Genomic DNA, 22,314 nt, shown 5'->3' on the forward strand with positions numbered 1-22,314 from the left:
AAGCTCCTAGAACATCTTTCATCATGACCTCTAATTCTGGAGGGCTTTACACATCAAATCTAATTAATTATCTAAACTTTCCCCACCTCCTTTCACTGTGCTCAGGAGACCACAAAGTCCACTGTTAGAAGAGCTCTTTGTAATCTCACCTTTCCATCCCTTTACATGTGAGTCTAGCTCAGAATATGAGGAAATCCTCTTCTAATTGTGTCTGTTTTCCAGAGAAATGAGATCTGCTGAAAGTGAGAAAAATAAGGGGTTTTCTGAGCTTTGAGAAGAGAGAAGAATGCATGAGATAGTTGTGTCAGGGAACAGAAGTGGACATTCACCACACTTTCCTATTTTAATTAAAGTCAGACTTTCCCAGAGAGGGCAGCTTCCCCTCTAGCAGTATTAAATCACAGGTATTCATTTTCTCCCACACTCTACATCCTATAGGGCCAGAAGGTACACTGGGTATTCTTTGGGATTCTCACTTTTTAAACCATGGTCCATGTTCTCTCCTTAAAAACCTGAGCTGTTCTGTAGCACACACCATGAGATTATCCTACTTTCTACTTCTTATTAATACCTGTGGTCTGCTCTGCCCTAGACTCTCATTCATTGACGATTTAGCATCATGCTAAATCTTTCTCTGCAACACGATTTCTATTAGCATTCTTGATGATTTCAACATTCATATGTTGGGGTGTCTAGCCTCAAGATGGAGCTTGCTCCTAGCCAGGGTGCCACAGCAGCAAATCAAAACTTAGATAACTTTCATGTCCCACGGGATGCCTAGGTGGCTCAGTGGTTAAGCATCTGCCTCTGGCTCAGGGCATGATCCTGGGATATGAAATCGAGTCCTGCATCGGGCTCCCTGTGGGAGGCCTATTTCTCCTTCTGCCTATATCTCCACCTCTCTCTCTCTCTCTCTCTTTCTGCTCTCATTAATAAATAAATAAATCTTAAAAAAAAAACCCTCAAAAAACAAATCTTTAATTTTCCTGGGAAGTTCCACTTGATGGGAAACAATATCCAGTCAGCTAATCCCCAAACGTCAAGCCAACTCTGAGCTCTATGCTTACCTGTTTCTTCTCCCCCCAAACAAGGTTATCTATGTGGCCCCAGCAAATCAGGTACTTTCTATTTTTCTCTTTTTTTTATTCTTTATCCTATAAAAGCTCTTTGCCTTCCACCTATTTTGCAGTTCTCTGCACAAAGACCATCTGCTCTATGAAGCATTAAACAGTTTGTCTCTATCACCTAAATTGTTTTCTTTAATCATTTTTTGAACACCTGGACTTTTTTTGCCTTCAAAAATTTTTTTCTTACCCTTGCTGTACCTATGTAAATCTGACTACAACTCTATCTCTCTAGAATACACATTCAAACGTATCTTGAATCTCACCTAGATTTCCAATTTTACTGATGACATTTTAAAAAGTTAATTTAAACTGATGTCACCTCCTCATGTCTTTCTTTATTCAGCTTAGATTTATGGTCCATCACTAAAATTATTTCTGTGCATTTATCATCAACTTTCTTATCTCCTTTTCCCTCCATTGCCTGACAAAACTCTAATCTTGATTAAATTCAACATTTTGGCTCTCTCAGATTTGTATCTAGGAGCTTCATGTGGCTAGAGAAAAATGCACAATCATATTGATTGATCTCACTTTCAATGAATGAATATTCTTAAGTGTGGAGAGTCCTGGCGTTGCTTGGAAATTATGCATTCCTTTAGGTATTCTACCACCCCTCCATTCTCTGAGATTCCTTACTTACGAGAATCTCCTCAACCCACTTTCAGCAGAAGACTTGCTTCTAATTTCAGTAAGAATATAGGCACAATCAGAAAAGCATGTCCTCATATCATCAAATCCTTTGATGAGTACTGAAGGCTTTCCATGTTCAGTACATATACTAATAAGGCAGTGAATAATAATGTGAATTCAATGATGCAGAGTTTTTATTTCTTTTTTATTTCTTTTTTTAAAGATTTACTTATTCAGAAAGTAAATAATGACAGAGATTGCACATATGTGCATGAGTGGGTGGGGGAGGGAGAAAGAGAATCTTTGAGCAGACTCCTCGTTGAGGCCCCACAATCCATGAGATCATGACCAGAGCCAAAAATCAAGAGTTGGATGTTCAACTGACTGAGCCACCCAGATGCCCCTACAGTTTTGATTTCTTGATGAAATATTTCCATGAGATTTTAAAGACTACAAGTCAGTTATTTTATAAAATGTTCCTTAACCTGGATTTGTCAGACCTTTTTTCTCTTTCTTCTTTCTTTCTTTCTTTCTTTCTTTCTTTCTTTCTTTCTTTCTTTCTTCCCTTTCTTTCTTTCTTTTTTTAAAGATTTATTTATTTATTCATGAGAGACACAGACTGAGAGAGAGAGAGGCAGAGAGACACAGGCAGAGGGAAAAGCAAGCTCCCCACAGGGAGCCTGATTCAGGACTCGATCCTGGATCCTGGGATTATGACCTGAGCTGAAGGCAGGCACCCAACCTTGAGCCACCCAGGCGTCCCATGTCAGACTTTCTCATGTTTAGATTCAGGGTGTGAATTTTCAGTCAGAACCTCCACACATGAAGTTGTGCCATCCTCAGAGTAATTAATGTCCAAAGGTGCAAAATGTCTACCTGTCCTTTTTTGGTGATATTAATCTTTACTGCCTGGTCAAGATGCCTGGTTTTTCCACTGTGTACTTACTATTTTTCCCCTTATAACGAGCTACAGGCCTGAGGGTAGACACTTTAAGACCATGCAAATGTGTTGCCCCACTACAGCCTCTCCCCCCAGATTTAGCATCCATTAATGACACTTGTCCCAAACTTTTCTTATGTTTTAAAATGATAATTTTTCCAATTTCACAACTCCTTTCTGCATGCATCCTTTCTCATTTTTCTGTTCCCAAGATCCTCCCCTCTTTCTCCTTGTTTTACCTAAATCAATCAATCTATCTATCTATCTATGTATCTATGTATCTATCATCTATCAATCACCAGGGGGCTCAATAATGTACTTTAGGTTACAAATGTCCTGATAGCATTGAAATCTCTTGTTTTCCTTTTGTTGTCATTTGTTTTTTTTTTTTTTTTTTTTTTTTTTTTTGGCCAAGTCTTCTGTTATACTCTTTCTGTATTGTTTTTCTTTCAAGTGTGTATCATCCAAACCTATTTTTAAAAAAAGGGTTAACATATTCAGTTTCCTTTGTCTACAGTGAAATTCTGGAAAGTAGTGGAAGTATAAGACTTGACAAATAATTTTTATTTTCACACTAACAGTTTTTAAAACAATTGTAATTAAACAAGACACTGTTCATTCTACCCAGCATGGCAGGGAAAAAAACTATTTTGGAAGGTCACTGTCCAACAAATGATCATGTGTAGCAAATCACCTTTTCTCGGTAATCTCCTCCCCAGTGCACAGTAATAATATTCATTGTAGGCATCCCCACTGAGCAGTTTCACCAAGGCTTTCACCAAGGAATAAGATGACCTTGGCTAAATTATTTTCTACTCATGTATGTGGCCCCAAGGCTGAAGGACTATACAATAAATTGGGTTGCTATCTCATTTATCACAAAGTTAATTAATTAATGTAGGTAAAAATATTTTATATTTCTACAGATGAAAGACTTTGGTAAAGCATTCAATGCTACTCTGTGTTTTTTTCCTATCTTTTAAGTAAAAGCTTAATTAGTAACTTTGAGAAGGAAATGGAAGTAATCAAGCACATTATGCTCTTTGAAGAGCTAGCCTTTTTGTAGTAAAAATGCTTCCACCATAAGGTTTATTATGTTTCTCACATTATTCAGTTCCCAGAACAATGCATTTACTGAAAATGCAACATGCTGCTGTGATCTGCCAGTATAAATGATGCCACGTTAAAGTTTTAAAAACATGCTTCCATGCATGAAATAGGAACTCCAAGCCCAGGAAAACACAAGCTCTCACATTAAAATATTTTATATCTTCTATTCTAATTTTAGAAAAAAATATTTTTTAATGTTTTAAAATGTTTAATGTTTAATTTTAACTAAACTTTTTTGATCGAGCAAAAGTATAATTGGAATATTAACTACAGAGGGCTTCTCCTTGCCTTCTCTCCAATTAATGTGTCTATCTGACTCTCTGTTCTCTTGAGTTAGGGGTTGACCAGGTTAAAATGGGGAGGATAAAAAAGGATAAAAAATAAGGATAAAAAATAATTCCCCCTATTTTTTCCTTATGCCCTAGTTCTAACATCATTACACTTCACCAACAATATTTTTAGTAAGTTGGAAAGATTAAAAATTGTAAATTGTTTTTGTAGTGAGTAAAAGCTATATATTCCGGGTGGAATTTAAGGTAAATTCTCTAGGTTTTGATACATAACTAAATGAGATCTTGTCATGAGTTGTGTTCTTCACTTGTTCAGCTATGTCTGTCTGCTGAGTGCCGATTATGTACCAGTCCTGGTATTACACTTGGGATTGAGTGATGAACAGAATAGACGATCCCTGCCTTCTGGAGCTAATATTCTAGAAGATGGGCAATAAACAATAAATATCACAATTAGATAAACAATATGGTATCTTAGAAGATTAAAAGCACTCTGGAAAGAAAAACAGAACAGAATAAGGAGGCCACAATGGGGAGGGACATAAGACAATCTTAAATAGACCAGAGCAGTCCTCATTCAGGAGGTGATCTTTGATCAAAAAGTTGAATTACTCAGCCATTAGAAACGACAAATACCCACCATTTGCTTCAACGTGGATGGAACTGGAGGGTATTATGCTGAGTGAAGTAAGTCAATCGGAGAAGGACAAACAGTGTATGTTCTCATTCATTTGGGGAATATGAATAATAGTGAAGGGGAATATAAGGGAAGGGAGAAGAAATGTGTGGGAGATATCAGAAAGGGACACAGAACATAAAGACTTCTAACTCTGGGAAATGAACTAGGGGTGGTGGAAGGGGAGGAGGGCGGGGGGTGGGGGTGAATGGGTGACGGGCACGGAGGGGGACACTTGACGGGATGAGCACTGGGTGTTATTCTGTATGTTGGTAAATTGAACACCAATAAAAATTAATTTATAAAAAAAAAAGTTGAATTAAGTGAGAGAGTCCATGTTCTAGGCAAAGCCCTAAGATGAGAGGGTGCCCTGTTGTGTTCACCAGCACACGGAGTATTTCTGTGTTCATAGAAGAGTATGACTGGAGCCAGAGTGGCAAGAGAGAGTAGACAAGGGAATAAGGTCAGAGAAATAAAAAGAGGAGCCAATTATGCATTGCCCTGCAGGCCCTGGTCAGGAATTTGCCTTTTACTCTGGATTAAATGAGGAACCACTAGCTTTGACTCTTCTTTGGAGAAAATGGAAAACCACTGGGAGATTCTGAACAGAAGAATGATATAATTTGACATCTACTTTAAAAGGTTCAAGTTGGCCACTGGATTTAGAATTGACCCCTGGGGGCCAAAAGTGAATGCTGGAAGAGCAGCTAGGATGTTATCACAGCAAAGCCGGTGAGAGCTGAGGATGGCTCCTACCAGGGAAGGAGCAGTGGGGACTGTGAGCAGTCAGACACTGCATATATTTTGAAGATGGAACTGGAAGTTTTCCTAGTAGGTTGCATGTAGGTTTGATAGAGGCAAGGAGTCAAGGATGACTCAAAGGTTTTTGGCCTGAGCTTCTGCAAGTCCAGAGATGCCATCAGTTGAGAGGATAAAGGCTGTCGGCTGTGAGCAGAGGAGGTTTGCGGGGGATGATCAGAAGTACAACATTGAACATGTTCAACTTGAGATGGCTATGAGACATCCAAGCCAAAATGTCCAGTAGGTGGTGGGATCAAATGAATCCGAAATTCTGGAAGGAGTTTTGGAATGGAGATTCATAACTTTAGGAGATAATAGCATATAAATACTATTTTTTACCAGGAGGCCAAATGATATAACCAAAGGAATAAGTGTAGATACAGGCTAGAAAAAGACAGAAGACTGAGCCTCAAGGCACTCCAACATGATGATATTGGAGAAAATAACTGACAAAAGAGGAACAGGAGAAATGACCATATTCACATTCATCTGAAATTTGCTCCCTCAAGTTGAAGATGATAGGGGAAAAGTTAAGAGGGAAAGGAAGTTATTAAGGAATTGATACACAGGGCAGATTGCATGTGGAAGTTATGCTCTTTACAATAGGAGCTGAGAAAGGACATGACCGTGGATAAGAAATTATCTTTCTAAGAATGCATTAGATTTAAAACTTGACCTCTTTTTAGACGTCAAATGGTACTGACTTAGAAAGCACTACTGAGTAATTACATAATACAAAACGCAGTATTTTATTTATGAAGTCATATGTATTCAATATATTTATATGTAGAACTAGTAGATTCTCAACAATTACCTGTCAAATTATTAATGCATTACCTTTGCTTTTTGTTGAGAATTTTCATATTATGTTAAAAGTGTTTTCTTTGCATAAAGAGGACACATAAAAACCTTATTCAGTCATTTTTCTTAAGACGTACATACCTACTAAATCAGATGCCAGTTGTTAAGACATGTCACTTACGCTTTCTCTATAATTATTTCTCAGAACTCTGGCAGGTAGACACAGTGGGTATGAACTATCTATTTATTTCTCTTTGGCTGATTGGGAATTGTAGTCAGTAAGACAAGTATTAAAAATATGAATACTTTCAAATGTGAGTAGATTCTATTACTTAGATTTAAGTAATCTCCATCAAAAGCTCTAATGTAGAGCTTCGACCTACGTTAATTCAGAAATGCCCTACATTCCTGGAGATGATTGCAGTGAAAGTCATTAATGTTTCCTCTCTCCAAGAAGTAAAGCATAACTAAGGAATCTGACTCTTTCTTCAGAAGGAGTGGGCAATTGTGCTTACTTACCAGGATAGGAAGAGATGGCATTGATGTGGGTGGTCCTTATGACACCCACCCGGGTCCCACGGTTGTTTTTCATACACATGCAGATACATATGGCAATTCCAGCAATGACTCCCATGATGAAGACAATTCCAAACACTATGCCAGCAATTGCTGTGCCTCTAAAAAAGAAAAACAAAAGTACATTTATTGAAAAAGGCTTATAAACCTTTCAAATACAACTCCATGACTATATGACAAATGCTCTTTTGCAAATCTTCTTAAGGATAATGTTTTTAAAAAAAGATAATTCCCTGAATCAGTCAAGTAAGTAGTCTTGTGTATTTCAAAAGATAAAAAGTTATAAACCTTCAGGGAATCCTCTTCCAGTACGATAAGCCTATCATTCAGATACTGACTTTAGAAATCCATGTATTTATACAAAACACAATTATTCAGATATGCGCTCTAAAATCATAATTAAAAAAACTATTCTGCTGTTTAAACATCAAAGAATTTATCTATTGTCTGTGAGTACACGTTTACTGAAAACAACTTGATAAATGCCAAAATATTAAATAAAATTTAACATTTATTTTTATTAAAACTCTTCACAAAGTAGAACTGGCATATTTCTTTTTCTTAACAAAACAGAGAAAAGCAAAATAAACATTTTTAAAAAATTATTCAGAAAACAGTTACAACAAATGGTGTTCTCATTAAATTCAGGAACAATGCAAGCAAAACCTCTATTCTATTAACATTATGTTTTCTCCAGGTTTCATCTCTCACAACAAAATCATAGAAAGAAAGAATACTGCACAAAAGAGTCAATATTATCATTATGTGTAGATAGAATGATTTGTAGGAGTCTACATTTGTTCACATTTTGGAAAATGGAGAAATCTTTGTGAAAAGATGTAATTTTCAACTAGCAATATTTCTAGCAATGCTCTCAGAAGAAATACAGTACATATGGGCACAAAAATGCAATAAGGATGTTTATCAATATATTGTTGCTAATAGCAAAATATCAGAAGCACTGTAATATCCAAATGACAAAAAAAAAATGTTACCCCAGAGAATGAATCTGATACAGTGATTAAAAGGTGTGAAGAAGTCCATATGGACTGAGGTGAAATGTTCATGATACATGGTCAACTTAATAATAATACTACAAATGAAAAGACAAATATTAACAATACCAGTAGAATGATTGTAAGGAGAAAATTGTATTTTTATATTTTAAAATTTTGAATGTATATATAGTGATTATCTTATATATATGGGACAATGAAGAAAATTTTCACTTTCTAATTTGGCTAACTCCCCAGAAGTAACCATTTCAGCTCCTTCAAACATTGTTTTATTACATTTTTTAAAAAATGATTTTATTTACTCATTCATGAGAGACACAGAGAGAGACAGAGAGGGAGAGAGAGAGGGAGAGAGGTAGAGACATAGGCAGAGGGAGAAGCAGGGTCCCTGCAAGGAGCCCGATGCAGAACTTGATCCCGGACCCCAAGATCATGCCTGAGCCTAAGGCAGATGCTTAACCACTGAGCCACCCAGGTGTCCCATTGTATTACCTTTTTTATTTAGAAAAGATTTTATTTACTTATTTGAGAGAGAAAGAGAGCAAAGGGGGGGGGGGAAGGCCAGCAGACTCCCTGATGTGCTTGGAGCCCAATGTAGGACTCGATCCCAGGACCCTGAGATCATGACTTGAGCTGGTCAGACCCTTAACCTACTGAACCACTCAGGCACCTCTGTTTTAGTAACTTTCTTTCTCTTTCTATGTAATACAATTACATTCCTTTATTTTTAAAAAAAAAATTATATTTGCATATTATCTATGGGCTTCTCTTATAGTATTTGGGAATTTAGATCCCATAAACAAACTTTATTGGTGGTTAAATCAGTCATCAGTATTTATATTACCATGACATTGCTTACTGTGGAGTTAAGCAAGGTTACCTTTTGTTTCTCTTCCACTTACTTGTGTTAGGAATTTCCATGAGTTCCCATCTTTCCATATGTGTGTTGTTATTATACACCCCCCCTCAAATGCTTAGAAAATTTTCATATAATTATCAGAAGTTCTTACCACTTTCTTTTTACTACTACTATTCTAAAATTGCATAATGTGCATGGATTTTTTTTAAAAATTGTTTTTCCATCTCCTTAGGCTATTTCATATCTGGAGACTCATTCGTCACTTCTTGAAACTGTGCCATAAATGGATCATTTCCTTTCCACCGTTTTATCCGTTTCTCTTTCTGGAAGCCTATTCTGAAATAACTTCTGGGATAACATCTCCAGTTTTTCTGATCTCTGTTTTCTTGAACTACTCTCTGGGGAATTTCATTGACTATACCTTCCACAGATTTATTGCACTTTTTCACTTTCAGTTATCATATTTTTAATTTCTGGGTGCTCTATCTTACCCTCCAAAGCACATCCACCTCCCTATTTTAGTGTCCTATTTTGCTTTCCTATAGTTTTTCTCCTCTTGATCACCGAAGATACTAATGATATGTGTGTTCTAACTTTCTCTATTTTTTGCATTTCTTCGGTCCTGTTTAGATTCCTTTGTATTGAATATTTGTTTCATGTTTGACATTTTCCTTAAATATCTGGTCATCCTTAATCTTCTGCTCTTTAAAAAAGAGGCACAGAATAGCCGCTTGGAAGTTCACTGTGGCAGGCTACCACTGCACAGATGAAATCCACAGATGAGTTCCCATAGTGTTTTCATTGGAGCTGTTCATTTTCTCCCCTTAAAAGGATCCTCCAGGGGTGCCTAGGGGGCTCAGGCAGTTAAGCGTCTGCCTTTGGCTCAGGTCATGGTCTCAAGTCCTGGGATTGAGCCCCGTATCAAGCTCCCTGCTCAGTGGGGGGTCTGCTTCTCCCTCTCCCTCTGCCGCTCTCCCTGCTCATTCTCTCTCTCTCAAAAAATAAAATAAAATCTTTATAAAAGGGATCTTCCAATTTCACGTATGAGCCAGCCAGACCCTTTGCTAGAGCCTTAAGTTTTACCTGTAAGGTATGAACTTTTGCAAAATGTGGTGCTCTTAGCTCAGAGACACAGTCTCACTCTGCTGTGACAGTGGAACCATTCAGAATAGATCTTTGGTAACAAAATTTTTGTGGTTCAAAAGCATGATTTCTAAAGTCAGACTGCCTGGGTTCCAACTGTAGCTGGGTAACCTTGGGCAAGTTGTTGAATGCCTCCCATCCCCCTAATTCTCTTATTAATTAAAGAAGGTCAGCTTGGTGCTTATCTGGTTCTCCTCTCAAATTTTGTATCATGAAATATCGTACTTTTGAACTCATTTGCCAGATAAATAATTTTTTTATTTTTGTGCCATATAACTATCTACCGTATACTTTTTCTAAGACAGGTCTATAATTCTCATCCCAAGCCCTTGGGGCCACATCCATATCATAAGTCAAAATATTAAGATTTTGGAGAGAGAATATTGTACGTATACCATATATTGTAAGATACTTCCATAGACAGCATCCTGAGCACACGTACATTTATATTTCTGCAGTAAAGGTGTGAATATTAACAGTCATGGATTATATACAGACTAGAAAAAAGCCCCAGGTTTCCTTAGTGAAGTTCAGTCTTGCCACCAAGTCAGTTATATAAAACATTTCACTTTCCAGAGTTGGTTTTTTGTTTGTTTGTTTAGGATTTCAAAATTACAAATAACAGGTACAAACATGTATTTATACTTTTTGAAGAGATTTTCTTTTTATGACTTTTCCCACTCTTAAAAAAACAATACTGCTAAGAAGTCCAAGAAACTCTTTTAAAATATCCCTATCCGCATTTTAACTATGTTTTAGTAAATTATGGAAGCAGAATGTGAGACATATTTGGATGTCCTGCTATTAATAATTAAAGAATGGCAGAGTCCATAAGCTTAATAAATAAGTCTTTTCAAAAAAGAAGGATTTAGGAAAGGAGATAATTTGAAATAAGTAAACCAAAAGTAATCTGGAAACCTTTTTATTGTAATTCCGAAGTCCAAGTAAGATTAATTTGGAGGGCTTAATTTATGTTCCAGAAATAATCAATGGCCCAATTATTCAAGCATAGAGTTTCCAAAGTGTTATGGAAGCTGTTAAGATATCAAATTGGGACATATTTATATTCATTAATTCATTTTTTAAATAGAAGAAAGGAGAAAATTAGTCACATTTTGTTTTCCTGTTGGCAGCTCCAGCAAAAGTGCCTGCTTGTGAGGTCAGTAATGAGGTTGCAACTAATGTGTTAAATGAGGTTTCTGATTAAATCATGATTTTGGTGTCCTTGATCTTTTGATACCCATTAGCAACTGTAAATTAGTTATTAAAGACATGGCAAGTATAACATTTATAGCATTATTTACTCTATTATTAATTGAAAGAAATAATAAACAAACAGTAACCTTTTGGCATATAAATAATTTGGTTTTGTCAACTGTTGGGAAGAGAAAAGCTATTAATTTGAGAAATTTGGAGTCATAAAAGTCTTGAAAAAAATGCAAGGAATGCACTTTTTTTTGAAAAAATGGACTGCATTGTATACATTTTTTCCTCTTTAAGCTTTTATTTTGAAATAGTTAGAGATTCACAGAAAGTCATAAAAATAGTACAGAAAGGTCTTCTGTATCCTCCATCCAGACTTCCCCTGCCCCCTCATGGTTACATCTTAGATGACTATAATACAACATCAAAATCAGGAAATTGACGTTAGTATAAAATGTGTGTATAGTTCTGTGTCATTTGAACACATGCAGGGATCATGTAATCAATATGGCAAGCAAGGTACAAGACTACTCCATCACCACAAAGATTTCCCTTGTGCTACTACTTTATAGTCACACCCACCACCCTCATCCCCACATTAATAGCTACTGAAATCACTAATCTGTTCTCCATTTTTGTAATTTTGTCATTTCAAGAGTGAAATGGAATCGTATAGTATGTGACCTTTCAAGATGGATTTTTTTTACTCAGCATAATGCCCTTGGAATCTATTCTGGCTTCTGCGCAACTAATACATTCCTTTTTTTATTATTAAGTAATATTTCACAGTGTGGATATACCACAGTTTGTTTACCCATGACCTATTATTGTAGGACATTTTGGTTATTTCCAGTTTGGGCTTTTGCAGATAGAGCTGCTATGAACAATTATGTACAGGCTTTTGTGTGGACATTAGTATTCATGTCTCTGGGATAAATGCACACAAGTGGGAATGCTGGGTTATTTGATAAGCATATGTTCAACTTTTAAAGATACTGCCAAAGTATTTTGCAGAATGGCTGTACTATTTTACATTCCCACCAGCAGAGTAGGAGAGTTTCTCTCCATCCTTGCCAGCATTTGGTGTTGTCCTTATTTTTTATTTTAGTTGTTTCAGTAGGTGAGTAGTGATATCTCATTGTGATCTTAACATACATTACCTAATGGCCAGGGAGAGTAAACACCTTTTCATGGGCTTAGTTGCCATTTGTGTATCTTCCTCAGTGAAATGTCTCTTTGTGTCTTTTATTCATGTTCTAATTGGATGGTTTGTGTTTTTACTATTGAATTCTATAAAGAATTCAGTAGCTATTCTAGATTGAAATCCTTTATCAGATATAGTTTGCAAATATTTTCTCAGCCTGTAGTTTGTCTTTTCATCCTCTTACCAGAGTCTTTTAGCTGAGAAAAAAGTTTTTAAGTTTTAACAGAGTCCAATTTTTTAAATTTTTTTTCTTATGGATTTTGCTTTTGCTGTTATGCCTACAAACTCTTCTCCAAGCCCTAGAGTCCGAAGACTTCTCCTATATTTCCTTCTAAAAGATTTATTAGTTTTATGTTTGATATTTAAACCTGTGATCCATTTTGGTTTAATTTTTGGATACGGTGTCAGGTTGGGGTTGAGGCTGATATCTTTACCCATGGATATCCAACTGCTTCAGTACTACTTTATTGAAAACACTATCCTTCCTCCACTGCATTGCTTTCACACCTTTGTAAAACATTAGTTGGCCATGCTTATTTGGGAGTATTTTGGGGTTTTATTTATTCTCCTGTTGTTGAATGAGATGTTCAAGAAATGTTGATTAGATTCAGTTGGTTATTCAGTTCGGTATCCTTGTTGATTTTTCTGTTTACTTGCTCCATAATTGATATGGGAGGGATGTTGGAATCTCCAGCTATAATTGAGGATTTGTCTATTTCTCCTTTCATTTCCATAGTTTTGATCCACATATTTTGCAGCTCTTCTGTTTTGTCCGGGCTTCCACTTGACCTTTGCTGGCAGATGCATGGATGGGGCCATATTTTTTTTCTTTGGTATTTGGATATAATCAAATTGTTATTGTCTAAAAGCTTTCTGTCTTTCTAGGCTGCCTCTTTCTGCGTGCTGCTGATGGAGAGATTAGGCTCTTGGTGGGGCTTTTATTGTATGTTCCCATTGGGGTTTCTGGGTTGCCAGTTACCTCCAAGTCTGGGATACATAGGCAAAAAGAAAACCTAGGGAACTCACTCTTAGGTTCTTCAGGCCATGAGATCCTAGCTGATCTATCTTCTTCTCTTCACATTTCAGATTTTTCTTGTTTTATATAGAATATCTAGGATTTTTAAAAAATATCTATGGTTTTAAAATTGTACTTAGAGGGAAGAATAAGAAAAAAGTAGGTCTACTCTGATAATGTAATTTTGAAAAATAAAATACTGCAAAAAAAGGTATTGTTTAAAATTGTGAAGTGATTTTTTTAAAAGATTTATTTGATAGAGAGAGATAGAAAGAATGTGTGGGGAAAGAGGGAAGAGAGAGAGAATCTCAAGCAGAATCTCTGCTGAGTGAAGAGCCCAATGCAGAGCTTGATCTCACAACCCTGAGATCATGACCTAAGCCAAAATCAAGAGTCAGATATTTAACTGGCTGAGCTACCCAGGCACTTGTGAAGTGATTTTTTTTTTAAATAAAATATAGAAACACCTTTTCAGAAGAGATGAAAACTGTGATCAATATCTTTATAAAGACAAAGCTGTTAATATTACTTAGATTTTCAGGGCAAAAATATTATGTCATTGACATGCATAGTTATATGATTCCAAATCTTTTCCTATTCATATTGAAGAGGTTCAAAAAGTCTTTAATAAATCAATGAATTAAGCTATCTCACTAACATTTGTTGAACTATTATGGAAAAAATTCTTCCTCTGTAATGAAAGTATTTCATTGTTTAATTGAAATATAGTTGACGTACAATGTGACATTAGTTTCAGGTGTACAACATAGTGATTAGACAACTCTTTAGTTATGCTATACTCACAAGTGTGGCTACCACCTGTCACCATATTATAACAGCACTGACTGTATTCCCATGCTGTACCTTTTATCCCCGTGACTTATTCATGCCCTAACTGGAAGCCTGTACCTCCCACTCCCTTTCATCTATCTTGCCCATCTCCCCCTTCTCTGGCAATCATCAGTCTGTTCTCTGTATTTATGGGTCTGTTTCTGCTTTTTTTTTCGTCTATTGATTTGTTTTGCTTTTTAGATTCCACATGTAAGTGAAGTCCCATGGTATTTGTTCTTCTCTCTGAGACTTATTCCACCTAGCATTATATGCTCTAGTTCCATCTATGTCGTTGCAAATGACAAGATCTCTCTCTTTTTTTTTAAGATTTTATTTATTTATTCATGAGAGACAGAGAAAGAGAGAACAGAGACATAGGCAGAGGGAGAAGCAGGGTCCCGAAGGAAGAAGAAAGAAGGAAGAAGGAAGAAAGAAGAAGGAAGCCCCATGTAAGACTTGATCCCCAGACCCCCAATCATGCCTCAAGCCAAAGGCAGATGCTCAACTGCTGAGCCACCCAGACGGCCAACAAATGACAAGATCTTAATCTTTCCTATAGCTGAGTAATATTCCATCATATGTATATATATATACACACATATATACACAAAATATACATAAATATGCAATATACATATTATATATAAAATCTATAAAAACAAAAAATGTATATTTTAAGGAATCTTCATACTATTTTCCACAATAGTACTATCATACTATTTTGATACTGGCAATTTTGACAGGTATCTCACAGTGGCTTATAAGTGGCTTATTAGTGGATGTTTTCATATGTCTATTGGCCATCTGTAATATAATGGAAGCATTTCTTATTAGCACCTCTTCATTATTAAATTAAAGCTGTAAGGGCATTTTTTTTGAGAAAAATAAATATAACTTATTTTTGATGCTGTTAATTTTTTTAAATTTTAGCTGCTTTCTGGATTATAAGGCACAATTTGGGTAAATATGTATGCAAAGAGAATTTTCTGTTTTCAGGAAGCTACTGCAAAACTTCACAAATTCTAAAAAATTTCAGAAGTAATTATCTTCTCATGGTATTTAATAATTGTCTGTAAGCTTCATACTAAACAAAAACATTCAGTTTTCTTGTTATATACAACAATCAATAGGCAAAAATCCAAGGTTGTTAAAGCAAATTATTTTTTTTAAATATTCATTGTAATAATATGATGAATGCTTTTTTACGTAGTTTAGTCCAGGAGTAGGCAAACTAAGGCCATGGACCACATGCGGCCCCTTAGTTGTTTTAGTAAATAAAGTTTTATTGGAATAAAGCCCAAACCCATTTGTTTACATGTTGTCTGACTGGTTTGGTGCTGTAATGTCAAAGTTGAGTAGTTGTGAGACCACATGGTTTATAAAGTCTAAAGTATTTAGTCTCTCATGTGTTGTAGAAAAAGTATATTGATCTCTGATTTTATTCACTTGTGAATAAATTAATGTTGCCTTTCCCTAGATGACTTTTTTCTAAAAAGTTACCCCACTAATAACATTGTAACAAAGCAAGTGGTTGCATAGGCAGGGCAATTTGTACTGAAAATCTAACAGCCTATGGTTTTTGAAAGATCTTTTAATTCTATGAATTAGAAACTCACAAGAATTGCAAGCTTTAAATATTCTTTTTAATTACCCCTACTGATATTTACTGTAGTACATTTCTGGTGCTACCTCAATACAAAAATCACTCATGCTTTGTGGTATAATAAAAAATAAATACTTGGTCTTTGTCCCAGGTTCTGCACAGCTCTTAAAACCTTTAGAATCTCTGGAGTGTCTTTTGTATGCTAATGAGATGATTGGTGGCTGGAGGGCACCTAGATAGCTTTTAGAAGGGGGCTGATCCCCAGAAAGACCTAAACACTATTAATGGGTTTCAGTTTTTCAGCCCCACTTAGAACCTCCAAGAAAGGACTGGAGCTGGAGATTAATCACCAATGGCCAGTGATTTAATCATACATACACAAGGAAACCTCCATGAAAAATCCCTACATGATGGGGTTCAGAGAGCTTCTGGGTTGATGAACACACTGTAGTACTTTGGTCGGGGGAGCACCTGAAGAGGGCTTGGAAGTTCTGGAAGCTCCATGCCCTTCCCCCAAAACCTTGCTGTATGCATCTCTTTTGCTGTTCCTGAATTATGATAAACTAGTAACAGCAAGTAAAATGTTTTCCTGAGTTCTAAGACCTCTAACATTTATTCAAACCTGAAGGAAGGGGCTGTGGGAATCCCTGACTTTGCACCCAAGTTGGATGGAAGTGTGGATAACTCAGGGAACTGGTACTAGTGACTGGCATCTGAAGTGAAGGCAGTCTTGTGGGACTGAGCCTTTAAACCTGGGAGTTCGACGCTAACTCCAGGGATTTAGTGTCAGAATTGAATTGAATTAGAAGACTCTCCAATGGTAAGAGAATTGCTTCCTGTCTGAAGGACATGCTTCCTTCTCTGTTTTTCTGTTCTCCCCAAATCTTTGTAAATGCCTATTAGTGTCTATAGTTTGTTTGGCTCCATGGGTAGATATTGACCACTTGCTGATAAGGAAAAAGTTTTTAACGAAATTATGGACTGAAAATTTGTACCAAAATGAGACTGTAATTAAGATATTAAATGTATTTGTAGTAGCCCTAATGATACTATGAATCTGTTGTTTGTAACAGGCTCAGAGATAATATGTTTCATTCCATAAATAGCTTTTCATAAGCAAAAGAAGATTCTCATAATATTGTAATTGGAGTAATATTTACAACACATTTTTAGGCTCAGCACTGCTATACAGGAACTTATTACAGATATCTTGCCTGGTTTCACAATTAAATAATGTTTGAGGCAAATAAGAGATATGAAAAGAATACCACTGCAATATTTCCCTACTTTACTGATGTGACCAACTTACAAATGCATTTTATAAAACAGCATAATACAAAGGACTTATGAATATTCTATGCAATAATTTAATAACACCAGTCCTAATAACATAGGAAAATAAAAAAGGGCCACTGTGATATTTGATGCCTATAAAGGATTCAGGCACAATTACAGAATATTTCAATTAGGAGAAACTTTTCATGTGGACAAAAGAATTTTTAAGAAGTACATAAAATATAAGTGAGAGGTAAAATTTTTAGAAGGGAGAGTTTTCTGGGGAACAAAATGACCAGAATTTCAAAAGAATAAACTTAAAATGAGTTCATCTCCTTTTATAATGAAAATTTGTTAGTGAAACTAAAGCATTTTTATGTTTTTATTAAAGAAGGGAATACTAAATAATCCCATTTATATATGATAATCCATATGCAATGAATTAAGGCTATGAAAAAATATTCCAACTATAGTGCTGAAAGTAAAATGCACACATGAATAGAATAAAACTCAGCAAAATTTTTTCTTCAGTTCATTCCATCTGCTCAATAATTGTTCTTTTTTGCCAATGCATTAAAATATTGTAGTACAATAGTTTCATATTCAGAAGTCTTTAAAACCAATATTTTATTCTAAACCTACTGGCAATTGACAAGGTATATAATTTAGTAAAGCTCTGAATTGCTTAATTTAAAAATGCATTTTACTCTCTGTTGCTTTAATAAATTATTACAGAATGGTAAGAAGAGGAAAACAAACTCAATGGAGTATGGTTTTCAATATAAAAGTATTTACTTCTATAACTTCCATTAATAACAGCAGGACCTCAGAACTACCTGTATCTATGTGTACATCTGTCTCTCTCCAGATAGCTACACATATGTCTATGTATAAATCAAATAAGGCTATTATAATATCAAGTGGTTAAATAATGGCCAAATATTGTTAAAATCCCTAAAGTGCTTATTTGGGGAGGGTAGAAATATCAGTCCATAAGATTATCCCAATAAGTCTATACTACTTGCATAAAGAATCCTGCAAGGAGATCCCTGGGTGGCTCGGTGGTTTGGTGCCTGCCTTCGGCCCAGGGGTGATGCTAGGGTCCCGGGATCGAGTCCTGCGTTGGGCTCCCTGCGTGGAGACTGCTTCTCCCTCTGCCTGTGTCTCTGCCTCTCTCTCTCTCTCATGAATAAATAAATGAACTCTTAAAAAAAAAAAAGAATCCTGCAAAATTAAGATATGCCTAAGATATTTATTTTGCCCTTTTTATACCACTCCTTTTAAATAACTTCATTCAATGTATCCTGGGGGTGGGTGCTTTACAAGTAGTTTCTCTGTTATCCTCAGAATAATAAAAATAGAAACTAATATTTCTCCAGTATATATGCTGCTGAAATAAGCACAATGTTTCTCTAAATGAATAAATTTACCTGACTTGCTGACTCAATCCCTGTGGTAGGTAGTTGTCTACCTCACTATCTGATCTCTAGGTTTCCCTTGAAAAAAATAACTTTTTAAAATTAGTTAATTTATTTTAGAGAGAAAGTGAGCATGAGTGGCAGGGGCAGAGGAAGACAGGCTCGTAAGCAGACTCTGCACTGAGCAAGGGAGCCTGTCACAGGGCTTGATCTTACAACCTTGAGATCATGACCTGAGCCAAAATCAGGAGTCAGATGCTCAACCAGCTGCACCATCCAGGTACCCACCCCTTGATAAAAGAACTCTTGATGATTAACTGGGCACATGTCTACCTGAAATAAATGCTATTATCTTCCAGATACTTTTAAAGCTCATCTTTCTTATGTGATAAAGTTCTGGAAGGTAAGTTTTAAGTAAAATATCTTGTGACATCTCTCAAGAAACCTCCTTAAAAGATTGCTTGAATGGGCTTTTTGTCCCTTCATCCTACCTTCCATCCATCCTGCTTTCTGAAACAAAGGCAGCCTTCCCAAGGAGAGAGGGAGTATGAGCTTGATGGAAATGCTGGATCAGCCTTGAGTTGCCTATCTCTGGATTTCCTTTACATGAGAGAGAAATAAACTACTTTTGAAAAATTTCATTAAAACCTTTATTATTTCAGAGAGAGAGAGAGAGAGAGTATGTGTATGTGTATGTGTGTGTGATACGATGCTTGACCTAAGCTTACCTAGTACAGTTCCTTTGCCAAGCTTAGCATGCAGTATAAACAAAAAGAAATCTTTAATACTGAATACCAGTTAAGGAGCATACAGGTACTCTGAGATCTCCATGAAAAGGTTCCAAAAAGCATAGCAGAACTATGAAAGCATGAGACTGCATCCGATTTAAACTAAATTGGGATCATTCAATCTTACATCTTATGTAGAACTAAATTTTTATGATTCAGTGAGAGACCTTCAAGAAATCTCTACATTGCCTAGATGTCAAAGAGGATACAAAATAAGAATAACAAATGGTCTTGAATGGTTGTGACTGTAGGGTGATCTCCACAATAACATTCTGTCACTGGAGTTCAGTGGTAAATGATTTGATTGATGAAGAAAGCAAGAATAATTCAAACCAGAAGGTACCCTTTGAGAATTGGTTGGTTTCTAGTTATCTCTGCTGACCAAATTTTCTGAACAAGTGTCCAATTCCTACATTAGATTTATAAAGTGAGTTCAATGAAGATCAAATTAATATTATAAAATATTAGTAATAATCATTTATAAATATGAATATATTTGATTTTTATTTAGGAAAACAGCAATCTGATTGAAGATTTCCTGAACTATGTTACTTGCTATGTTCTGTATACTGCATGGATTCTAGGTGTCATTATCCAGTTAGCTGTCAATATAGCCTTGGGATAGCACAACATAATGTACTGTCAGTCAAAGTCTTAAGTGCAGTAATTCTTGGTTACAAAAGTTTCTAGAGCCTTTTTTGCACAAATATAACATGTTTCATTTCAATGTTTATTAAATACTGATATTTAGAAAAGTAGTACTGACTCATGCTTAGATCAGTTTATTTTCCAGTCATGCTCTTGAGGTGTTTGATTTAGTTCTGTCATTATGCCTGCAATTCTGAATGGCTGTCACTAGATAGCAACATTCATTATTTCATTCATGAAATATGTACTGTGCATCTAGCATGTGCTAACCACAATTCTGGAGGCTGAGATAAAAGTTGAATGATACATGGTACCTGCCTTCAAGAATTTTAGAGCCAATCTCTAACCATAGAAGTCTAAGAAAAGAAAATAATTTCAGAATTCGATCATACTCAGCAAAAGAGAATTTTTTTAAAAAAATTATGAACGTCATACACTAAAGAGAGCAGTAATGATTTTTTAATACCTCTTAGTTGCATATAAAAGGTTTTTGATCTGCAGGGTACTGTTGTGAAATAGAAACTGACCCACTTGTTTTATAGGTAAGAAAACTAAGTCTGTGAGAGGTTAAAATAAAGATCTTTTAGCCAGTTTCATGGGAAAGAATAGAGCTCAGTGGTCCTAATTCCCATCACAGAGCTGGTTATATTCCAGCGGACAGCCTGCTCTCATTCTCTCATCCAATCAACAAATGTTTATGGAGTCTCTTCACTCTGCTAAGCACTAGGCATATAAAGATGAACAATGTCTCCATGGAAAGCAGAGAAGGCGAGGAGAGAGGATTCCTGGAATGTAGGGGAAATTGAAGCTCTAAGACCCTATGGCTGATTGAATTAGGGAGGGAGCGGCCAGGGTGCAGAATGTCTTCCGTGTGGGCGTTGGCCCCTTGCTGCACCATATGCAGTACATAAAAATATGCTGAAATCAAGACTATATAAGATATGCAATCATAAGCTAGATTTAAATAGATACAGCCACTGCACACAGGTTTTCCTGCCTTTTGCCTTTCAAACCTAAAAAATTTCCAATTGCTTCTAGATATAACACTCTCATTTATAATGCTTTGGCACAGCTAACCCTTTTGAAGTAACCTTTGCTGAAACTTCAAACTGAGCTAATTACCTTAACTTGCTTATGATAATTACTTTGGGCAGGACTACCTTTTTCTTTCTGTACCTTTTTTTTAAATCATATTTTAATTGGGAAAAAAATCATAAACCAGTTTTTTAACAGTGACAGTAAGGATTTCTGCTGAAAATCTATTTGTTGAGATTTAAGTCCTGAGAGCACATAAGATATAAAAGATTGAATCTGATTTTGAAAATTCAGAACTCTCAGAGTACTTTGCTTTCCTTCATTGACTCCAGCATGGAGAGTTCCAAATAAATATGGAAGCTAACACAGTTACTGACCAGGCAAAATAGTGACTACCCTACAAGCCTAGATATTTAACATTTAAGATTCCATAGGACGTGGGTGGATATTGGAGGCTGTAAACCCTTCCAAGTTAACTGCTGAAGCAGGTAACAGACCTTGATAATATAATGGGTCCTTGGCAGTGAGCCCACATGCTGCCCAACCTGGTGTTTCTCCACGTGGTTCTATCAACTGCCAGACTATATTATCAGCAGGCCTTCCCACCCAAACAACTGTCATCCTCTTCCTGGACCTTAGCAAGTCCCCACCCTCAGCTGAGACAAGCCTGCAATTGGTCACTGTCTGCTGGGGCCATTTCCAGTTTAAGGCCTACCAGTGATTTGCTTGGTTCTGACATTTATTATCTGCCAACACTGCCAGGACCCCGGGATTACCCTGACCCAAGAGCTTCTGCTGGATCACACCTTTCTGAAGGCCTTACTCACAATCCTACTGGTGCCAGCCTGATGTGGCTATCAGAAGATTTATACCTTGGCTTCCTCATTGGATCTAGCCTCATGCTTATTTCAATGATTCTTAAAGTTATCCACAAGCAATACATCCTTATCATTGCATCAATATCATTCCTTCTGCCTCTATATAGCTTCAAACAGTTTCTGAGGTTTTTTTATGCCTTGCAATTACCCACGAGAGAAAAAGTGATTTCAACCATGTCTCATTTCAATACATACAATCCCAGTGAAGGAAAGTGATTGGCCCAGCTACAACTGGGGACCCATCTGTAGCTGGATTCACAGCCAGGAATACCACAATTGGCCCACCTTGTGTCAAGTGCCTGTTCCCAGACCTGTGATATGTAACCAATGAGGAAAGACATGGAGGAAATAGTCTCAGGAGCAGAGGCAAGTGGTTTGGCATAAGATGACACAGATATTGATATATACCATAACTTTGTGTAGTTGACGTTGTGAGATTAGAGCATG

At 36.2% G+C, this 22,314-nt stretch overlaps 2 protein-coding genes across 14 annotated transcripts in view; one reads left to right on the forward strand and one right to left on the reverse strand.

Moving 5' to 3' along the window:
- Positions 1-22,314, forward strand: part of LOC129502078 (proline-rich protein 18-like) — a 440,312-nt gene that overhangs the window by 250,068 nt on the left and 167,930 nt on the right. Inside the window, exon 3 of one of the 13 annotated variants that reach the window (XM_055313499.1) lies at positions 14,550-14,606. The exons of the other annotated variants lie outside the window; for them this stretch is intronic. The gene's annotated coding sequence lies outside the window, so the exon portion shown is untranslated. Of the gene's footprint in view, positions 1-14,549; positions 14,607-22,314 lie in introns of those variants that run through there. 13 annotated transcript variants of the gene reach the window in all.
- CYYR1 (cysteine and tyrosine rich 1) overlaps positions 1-22,314 on the reverse strand; it is a 107,782-nt gene that overhangs the window by 12,745 nt on the left and 72,723 nt on the right. Inside the window, exon 3 of the mRNA XM_055313502.1 lies at positions 6,895-7,052. Coding sequence (XP_055169477.1) covers positions 6,895-7,052 — 158 coding nt within the window. The remainder of the gene's footprint in view (positions 1-6,894; positions 7,053-22,314) is intronic.

This window comes from Nyctereutes procyonoides, unplaced genomic scaffold, assembly GCF_905146905.1.
Source record: "Nyctereutes procyonoides isolate TBG_1078 unplaced genomic scaffold, NYPRO_anot_genome, whole genome shotgun sequence".
Taxonomy (NCBI): domain Eukaryota; kingdom Metazoa; phylum Chordata; class Mammalia; order Carnivora; family Canidae; genus Nyctereutes; species Nyctereutes procyonoides.